At 27.3% G+C, this 10144-nt stretch overlaps 1 protein-coding gene across 1 annotated transcript; it reads right to left on the bottom strand.

Annotated features, from left to right (window-relative positions):
• Window positions 1-4857: 4857 nt before the first annotated feature.
• On the bottom strand, window positions 4858-6448 carry LOC101509765 (uncharacterized). The gene is made up of 3 exons (XM_004506700.4): window positions 5624-6448; window positions 5371-5523; window positions 4858-5106 (listed from the first exon to the last, which is right to left on the bottom strand). The coding sequence occupies exons 1-3, from the start codon at window positions 6446-6448 to the stop codon at window positions 4858-4860; spliced, it is 1227 nt and encodes a 408-aa protein (XP_004506757.4).
• Between the last annotated feature and the right edge of the window lie 3696 nt (window positions 6449-10144).

Consider the following 10144-nt stretch of genomic DNA (forward strand, 5'->3'; position numbering starts at 1 on the left):
CCCCCCCCCTTTCTTGTAAATCGACATTGTTACTTCAAGCAGCCACTACAAGGCTAGGTTACAATAATAAAAGTTTTGGGTTTATCTAAATGAGCTTTCGTAGAGAGTGTCTACAAATTTTTGCTTCAGAAATTTTATTAGCACTAATGTAAAGAGGGTGATATCAAGAGTAGAAATATGTTTATCGCTTGTTGCTTGTATGTTGTGTCTTTTTTCGTTGAGGGAGGCACGTCCTTTACATAGTACAAATAGGTTTTTGGTTGTTGTAAGGACTGTAGAAAATCAGGATAACCCATGAAGTTTTGTATCATATCCTTGTGGAATTGATTTGACAGAGAAACTTTTTAGAAAAGATTGATCGTATACTAATTCGGCGTATCTGTTTGAAATAGTTAGGAACTAGATGGAACGATGATCACAGAATGTCTTGAGATCTTTAGACAAGTAGCTGATTCAGGATAAGTATCAGATGATGTGCAAATTGCTTTGTCTTTAGAGTGTTGACTTTTTCTTAGAGTTGACTTTATCAGATGATGAAAGTTCAGAGTCAGACGATTAGACACTTGATGTGATTATCAGAAGTAGAGGCAGAAGATTTTTTGTCACGCTTATCAGAGGCAGAGGCAAAAGAATTCTTGTCACGCTTATTAGAGGTAGAGGTAGAAGAATTCTTGTCACACTTATTAGATGCATAGACATATTATTAGAATCCACATTGAGTTCATCAGAGGAAAATAAGTTGTGACATTGCTTTGCGTTATCAGAGGCACTGCAACGCAACGCTGGTTCACGTATCAAACTTAGTAGAGAGAGGAAAATTTGTGTTGTATCTTTGTTTTTGTCTAGTTATTAGAGGATACATTGAGAGTGTTTTTACCAAACATATGAATTCGAACCTACACACATAAACTCAATGTTAGAGTACTAAAACAAGTGGTTTTGTTTTCATCAAAATAAGTGATATGCTTATTTCTTTCAATCAACTTGGTTCCAACAATCTCCCCTATTTTGATGATGACAAACATCTATTTTTGTGAACAATATTTTGAGATCAAGAAAAAATACAAAGATAAAAGGCAATAACACGTTAGAGCAAAGCTCTCCCTTAAAATATGCATGTTCATTTCATAAGATGAGATATATTATAACAAGGTATCAATATGCATTAAGAAAAAAAATTCATAAAAGGAATTTATTACTTAAGATCTCTCAAAAAAAAAAAAAACACATTCTCCCCCTTTTGTCATCAGACAAAAATATAGGAAACAAAAAAGGAGAGAAAAAAACTAAGGCGTGAGGTTGGTGAGCTTAGCTAGAATTACCCTAAGGGTGTTCTAAATGTCCTCCTAATTTTTGGACATCTTTTCCATAAATGCCTCAATCTTGCCAGCCAGACGATCAAAGTCTTCCTTTTTGACAAACTAAGATGAACCCAACACTGGGCCAAAGGGATATGCATACAAGCTTATAGAAGCAGAATCTGTAGATCCTAGAGCAGTTTCAACAAGAGCAGTTTCAACAAGAGCATCTAGAGTGTGAATCTATATATGTGAGATGGCCACAAGAAGCTACAATGGTGCGAACAGAGCAACCACTGAATCTTCCAAAATGACATCATCAGAGGGAGAAGGGGCAACCTTGGATGAGCCTAATGGTCCGGTTGTTAGGAGCTTTCAGGAACGATTGCTTGTTTCTTTCGGAAGATCCATCCACAAGTAGATGATTCCAGTTGTTTGTCTAAATGTCACACAATTCTACAAAGTCAGATGCAAACCATGATCCTTGTTGGTCTGAATCCAGTTTGTAACAAAAGATAAGACCTTGTTCCACTAGGTTGAAACATCATTATAGGATCCCGACTTTGAGAATTTTGGGTTCTAGTGTGAGAGATTTTGACAGTAAGGGAGATAACAAATGACTAAGGGTAAGACTACTAAAACAACCACTTTAGGTCTCTATGAAAAAAAAAATTATTTAATCAAATGGCCTCAAAAATTATTTACTCAATAAAAATGCCTTAGATTTTAATTTTTTTTTTTAAATTAAAACATATAAATTTTTTCTAAATTTAATATTGTCTCAACAGTATTAAATCAATTTAAAAAGAAATATTACATGACATCAATTATATTAATTTAGAGATGTTATATTAAAATTTAGGAAATTCACTTTATACTTCATATTGAAACTTGCGTTAGACCTCCACATGTGTTGGGTCGGCCATGTATTTATGCATAGACATTCGACTAGTTCTATATAATTGAGAATAACCACCGTCAAGTGCTAACAAAGACTAAGTATATATAAAAAAATTAATGTTAATGAAATATAAAATTGAATACAAATGAAACATAAATACAATAATTTGAAATTTTATGAAAAACAAAACTTAGCATTTACTCTATTTTATTCGATATTATATTTATTCTAATTTATTCAGAATTATATTTACGTCTCATTTTATATTAAGTTTTAAATTCTCATAACACTATTCATAACTTGCAATAATGCACACGGAAATGGATCCTCTCAAATCTACACCCTTAGTTAACTTTTCATCATTTTTCTCAAATTCCAAAGCACTCATCTATTTGTGTTTTTCAATGATCAAGATCCTCATATTATTTATTCATGTTGGACATGAGAGGATCCTTATTGAATGCACACTAGGTGTCAATTAAAGAATGACGTTGACCGTCTATTTATATTGGGTGAGTAAGGTGTATTTAGTTTATAAGTTGTTTCAGTAATTTTTGTTGTTATTATTGTTGAACTGTTTTGATAAAAAAAAAAAATCGAAATTAGTTAGTTAAAAAAGATGTGTTGTTTTAACATCAAAATACCAACATCATATATGTTTATCTCTTATTTTTTATCATATGCAAAAAACACCGTATTTGACATCAAAATTTTGATTTTAAAATATTATGTCTTTAAACAAAAAAATAATTTCTCCAATTACATAATTATATTTATACAAATATACAAAAATTACTTTTTTTTCGACAAAAATAATTCTAACATTATCATACTTTTAAATAATGTATATATATATATATATATATATATATATATATATATATATTTAGTTTACAAATACATAATTGTGTTTGTCAATTATATAGCGTATCTTTTTGTTACTAGATACATGTATTCTTAAATATATTATATTGTTGTAAATCTTACCAATATAATGGGAGAGCTAACTCAACTTTTATGAGAAGGCTAAATTATAAAGAGTAAATATACTTTTAAATTTAAGGGATAAAAATCAACCAATCAATAGAATATTTATATTCAACTTTAGTTTACAAAATGTAAGTCTTTGTTTTACATAAAAACTTAAAAACACCTTTATTCTTTTGACCCATATTCTTCTTCATCATTTTCCTTAATTTCTCCCAAACCTTGAACCATAAAAATTTTGTTTTCCCTAAATTTTCATTTTCTTCCTTTATTTTTTTCTTCTTCATATTCTTGCCCAAATTTTTGTCCGCCTTAATAAGAAGTTGTTTTGAGTACATTATCATAAAAACCATTTTTTATAACTGATTTTTTGTTTAAAAAATATTGTCATTAAAGTGGACAAACACAAAACGACTTTTGATATTTTTTAGAAATCTATAACAAATAACCTCTACATTATTGAATACCAAAATCACTTTTTTATAGCCCATAACAAACAAACTTTAAGTTATATCTTTAAGAGACTTTTATGACATTAAATTATAACCTTCTAAAACCAATCTAATTATATTTCTCAATGCATTATTTGATAGAACACATTATCTATGATTATTTAACATAACTTTCTTTTACTTCAGTCTCCTAAACTCAAAATCTTCCATGTTCGATTCAAACCTCTCTTCCTTAATTATTTAAAAGTAGTTTTTTATAAAAAAAAAAACATGATTTGTATATCGTCTAAAATAATATTTTTTTAACAAAAAAATGATGTTTTTTCTGTCAGGAACCTCTATGGGTTTTTTAGATGTATAAGAAAGAAAATATATTTGTTAATATATTTCAATCTCCCTCAAAAAAATCAAGCAAGCTTTACCTCTACTAATTCGTAGACCCGTATCTACGAAGTTAGCAACTACAATGCCATCTAAATACCTAAATACTCTTACTCCTATCTGTTATCAGTACATTCAAAACATGCCAAATTACTAAATATCAAAATAATAAATTCAAAAACACTTTCAAAAGATTAAATTCATAGGTTTGCAAGTGATAATATGTAAAAGAAAATGATATCTATACTGTATATTAATGAAATATTTAGTTTTGGTTTGACATTATTCCTTCCTTCCATCTGTACCTTTCATTTAATCTAATTAATTATAATTTTACCTTTTTTTTTATATTATTATATATTTGATATTTTTCTATATCTATACCATTAAATAAAAGAAACTAAATGTTGATTGCTTTAGATAATATTTTCTAAGTTTTGGTGTTATTGTCGTGATATTGCCTGGTAGGGTGACTTTCCCTCCTTAAAGTAAAGGGATCTTTGCCCATGTTCGATCTGGATTAGCATATGGTTAATCTAAAAAATAAAGATATCACAATCAAACAGAAGGTAATAATCGATTAAGTACTACATCAATCAAACAAATAAAATCTAATTCTATTATTCAAAAGTATATGTGATTGAGAGATACAAATAATTTCATGCTCTCTCAAGTCAAAAGTATTTGTAATTAGATAGTGGAAATCAACAGATAAAAAAAAAAATGGAAGTGTCATGAAAAGAACTTTTCAATTAATAATTTTTCCTATTGTAATAACCTTTTTCTTTTTTAATTTCAAAATCATAAAAAGTTGGTCACATACAATATTGTAGAAACTCTACATCTGAGTTGATATATATCTATTTTCAGGTAACCTATCTGCCAAATAGATGTACATATGTCCCATAGCTCCAGTGCGATAGCCACTTTTATATCTTGATTCCATGGTCACAATTTCATCATCCTTAATCTTGATTGAACCTGGTTCTGGATAACATGTAGACATTCTCACCACGTAACCTTTTTCATTACCTGGTTCCTCTCCCTTTCCATATGTTGGGTTTGAAGTACACAAAACCCTTCCATCCTAAATTCATGAAAATATTATCATTAGAAGTGAGGATGATTTAAAGTATAGACTTCTTACAATAATATAGAAAAATAAAATTTATCACTTAAGGAACATGGCAAGCACACTGCAATTATTTTTTATATAAAATACAAGCACACAAATAATTTAATAAGACATGCATATTGATAGAATCATAAAGATAATGAAAGTATGTAAGACAATAGCATTTTTAACATGTTAGTACCCGTCTGCATGTTAATATAATATAACAAACATTACCTGTCCATATATAGTTCCGTTAATGGCACCTGTATGCATATGAGCAGTGCCGTAGATGAGATAACCGCCTTTTTCCAATGGGATGTTTGCTTTTTGAATATGAGGAGGGGAATGCTTTATACCATGATTACTTGGTGGAATAGTATACTCTGCCTGTAAGCATCAAATTGAAGGAACCAAAAAGTAATATTACATATTATGTTTTGGAACTTAATTTAATATTAATTGAAATTTTAAACCAATTGAAATTTACCTGGCAATCATGGATTACTAGAGAACCATTTTTCTTTACTCGATCAGTTGCATCAAGTATATAAAATCTAACAGGAATTTGATGTTGGTCCCAATCAACCCATGTTATTTTGTATCTTATGGCAAGCTTTCTCCTAGGTGCTTCAAAACCTTTTTTTAATTTGCACTGTAATTCATCCTTGCAACAAAATAATCCTCCTTTATAATTTGGGGATAATGGTTTGCCATCGACGCCTAATGTGTCATTATAAAAATTCTTTGGCAAATTAATAAAATGGTTACACCTACACTCCGAGCAACTTTTCTTATCTATTGCGCCACGTGTATCAATTACCATGAGATTGAGGAGCCACTTTTCTTCGAATCCAATTGGAATATTTTTAGGATCACCAAGTTCTAAAGCATAAGGATTTGGAAGTTTTGAAATTGTTCCTCGTGATTCACCTCCCAATCCCCAATAAGCTGGAAGAATATAACTATTACATGTTCCTTGATTTCTAATGTAAATAGCGTCTTCCATAGGATCATGAGGAACTGGTGAAGTAGTATTCCATACTTTTGATTGGTATTTAATTGCAAACCAATGATGTAGGTATGCTTCATGTAATGGTACCGAATTTCCTTCTTCATCAACTATTTCACTATCAAAGCTTTTTACTCCAATATGGCCCTTTGGAAATTCAATATCTAAAAAAGTTTTCGCTGCAACTGTTCCAGGTCCTACTTCAAATTTTTGAGAAATAAAAGTAGCTGTCTTTAGGTTGTTATTAATTTCAAATTCACCCTCCGAATAAATTGCACTTGTTGTGGTTGATAGCAATACCATCATTGATGATAAAAATATTAACGTTTTACATATAACAAATCCCATGGTGAAGATTTTTTATTTGATCTGGTAATGATATTTTGTGCATATGGATGTTGATTTGACGCTTTTTATATAGAAAGGTTCATCAATATAGTAAAACTGGCGTGACTAGGTGTCAATTAAATTACGACGTTGATTGTCTATTTATATTGGGTGGTTAAGGTGTATTCAGTTTATAAGTTGTTTCGGTAATGTTTGTTGTTATTATTGTTGAGTTGTTTTGATAAAAAAAATTCAAAAAAAGTTGTTACGATAAATAGTTAGTTAAAAAAGATGTGTTATTTTAACATCAAAATACTGACATCATATGTGTTTATCAGAAGAATAAATAGTGAAGGCTATAAGAAGAATAAATGGGATATATATAAGAAATTGTAGATTTTGTAATTAAATAAATATTTTTTCTCTTGAAAATCATATGATAAAAACAATGTTTTACAAAAGTTTAATCATAAAAAATTAAAGATATTTTTAGGGATGAAAAAATAATTATTAATCAAAGTAGAACTCATCACCATTTTACAACCGTTTCGGGTTGGATTTAAAATCTATCCACAATATGAAAATTTTACCATTTAACAATCACATCATGGACATAAAATATTAACCATAATTTAAGTTATCGTAGACTCTATTTTTATTAAAGTATATAAGTTATCTAAGGAAAAAAAATGTATATAAGTTATGTAAAAATTATTAAAACTGTAACATTTTTTACTGCACATTTTAAAATGCAAAAAAATCATGGTAAATAATAATTATGAAGAAAAAAAGATACAAAAATCATTTATTGGATTGATTAATTGTTATTTATGTATTATGTTCATGGTAATAATAATAATAATAACAGTAATAATAATAATAAATAATAATAATAATAATAATAATAATAATAATAATAATAATAATAATAATAATAATAATAATAATAATAAGATGTATATTGATTATTTTTAATATCTAACTAAGCATTTAAAATTATTTGAACACTTTATCAATTATATTATTAATTTTTATAAAAAATATTTGTTTAAACCTTCTAAGATTTCCTTTTGTAATTAATTATTGGTTTTTAAAGTGTGATTATGTTTTTATATATTTTGTTGTCATTTAAGATTTTACGTTATAATTATTTACATGTAATTAAAATATTGTGATTTATTTATTTATAATGAATTATCAAGAGTAACTTAATATGAAATAAAATTTGGTATCAAAGTTGTGTTTTTTATTGTTAGTTTTAATCATATAGTAATGAAATTAAGTTGTGATGATTATGTTTTAATTATATACTTTGTGGTTATTTAAGATAATTGATACATTTTAATTATTAAAATGTAATTAAAATATGGTTATGCATTTAAATGTTATGATTTTCAATAATAACTTAATATTAAATTAAGTTTGTAATAATGATTATATTTTTTATTGTAAGTTTTTAATCATAGATATGAATGCAAAGTTATGGTATAAAAATGATAGAAAACGATTATTATAAGTTTAGTTTTTTGGTCTATCATAAGATTCCTTAGTCAAATTTATCTTATTCAAAGCGCGTCGGAAAATGAGCATTGATAAATTGTATTTTCTTAATTTTTTGTCTTTTCTTCTTTTTTGTGGTATTAAAATGGTTGTTACATTTTAATTAAAATATTGTGATATATTTAAATATAATGAAATATCAATAGTAACTTAATGTGAAATTAAGTTTATAATAACAGTTGTATTTTTTATTGTAAGTTTTTTAATTAGAGATATATGAAAAGTTATAATATAAAAATTATAGATGTTTTGGTTTATCATATGTTTTCTTCATCATATTCATCTATTCAAAACAAAAATCAGTCAATAAAAAATTGCAGTTTCTTAATTGTTTGTTTTTTCTTCTTCTTTGTGGTATTAAGATAGTTGTTGCATTTTAATTATTAAAATTAAATTAAAATATTATGATGCATAAATGTAATGAATAACCAATAGTAACTTAATATGAAATTAAGTTTTTAATAATAGTTATATTTTTTATTGTTTATTTTTAAATCATAGAGATATATGCAAAGTTATGATATAAAAATTATAGAAAGTCCTTTAGAGATAAAGTTAGTTTTTTTGGTTTATCATAGGTTTCGTTCACCAAGTTCATCTTATTCAAGGCGTGTCGGACCATAAGCATGGACAAATTGTATTTTCTAAATGCATTAAACCAAAAGAATATTTAGAATATTGTCCAAATTAGCTATTGGTGTGAACCATAAACAACATTGTGTGAAGCTATGTTCCCATATGAGCTTATACTACTAAAACAAATTTGTTATGCTATTTTTATATATTGTTGAACTATAAATATGAAAAAATAAAAGAATTGAAAATGTCGTTGAGGTGAGAATTGAGGAACATATTAGATTAGAACTGAAAAACGTAGATAAAAAAAGATAGATAAAATTTAAGTGGAGAAAGAAAATAATATGATTTGATCCAATTGATGAAGTCACCAAGAGGTTACACAATCTCACATTTTTCAATGATACTTCGGATGAGAATTGAGAAGCCATGAAGATTTAATGTTGTGTAAGCCACAAAACTGTATCCAAGGTGTGTTCTCCATCAAAGTTTAAGAATGAATCGAAATAATGATTCTTGAGATAACTTAAGATAGGATGTATTTTGTTACCAATTAATAATATACAAAGTTAGAAATAAAGGAGTTATGAAAGTTGATTGAAGTTAGAAAATACTAAAATTATTTTCACAAGAAGATTTGATAATAATTTTTTTTTTGTGGATTCTCAACATATGTATAAGTGATGTGGAACAAATGCTATGATGTAGCACATATGTGTGTGATTTGTCATTCAATAGAGTTAGGGATTTGTTTTAATAGGCTAGGCCGTCTGTTAGGGGCCTATGGTCTGACTTACTTATGGTCTGGTCTGGCATATTTAATAAAAAGGTTAAGCTCAGACTATTTTTAAAGCTCATTTATTTAAATAGGTTAGGTTCAGGCTTATAAAAAGCCTATTAGGCCTGACAGGCCGACCTATATATTTTATTAGTTATTAATATTATTTTTTATTATTATATTAATAATATTATTTTCTATTTTAAAATTTATCAATTAGGCAACCACACAATAGTCATTCCATATTCGGTAGCCGTTTAATATTTGGTAGTCGTTCCATATTCAGTAGTCATTCAATTAGTCAATCACTCAGTAATCGTTCCATATTTGTTTGAGAGTTAATAATTGGTGCATTTGTTTTAGAAAAAAAATCTATTATTTGAAACCAAAAATCATGTTTGAGGGTTTAAAGGATGTTTGTTTCAGATTTTTTAAAATTATTTTGTTAAAAAAATTATTTTTTGTTTAATATATATATATATATATATATATATATATATTCATTGATATTGGTATGTGAAGAGCATCATGTAGTATGAGTAGATCATTTAAATATTTTAATTTGAATAAGGCTTTTAAATAGGCTTCTAGGCTAGACCAGACTTTTAAAAAGGTCAGGTTAGGCCGAAAAAAATCCTATCATAGGCTGTAGGTCATGCTTAGGCCTAAAAAATTAAGTTTATGTGAGGTTCAGGCCTTTCAAAGTCTGGACTGACCTAACCTATTCTCATCCATAATTATAATATAATATATTTGGT

Source organism: Cicer arietinum, chromosome 6, assembly GCF_000331145.2.
Source record: "Cicer arietinum cultivar CDC Frontier isolate Library 1 chromosome 6, Cicar.CDCFrontier_v2.0, whole genome shotgun sequence".
NCBI classification, from domain to species: Eukaryota; Viridiplantae; Streptophyta; class Magnoliopsida; order Fabales; family Fabaceae; genus Cicer; species Cicer arietinum.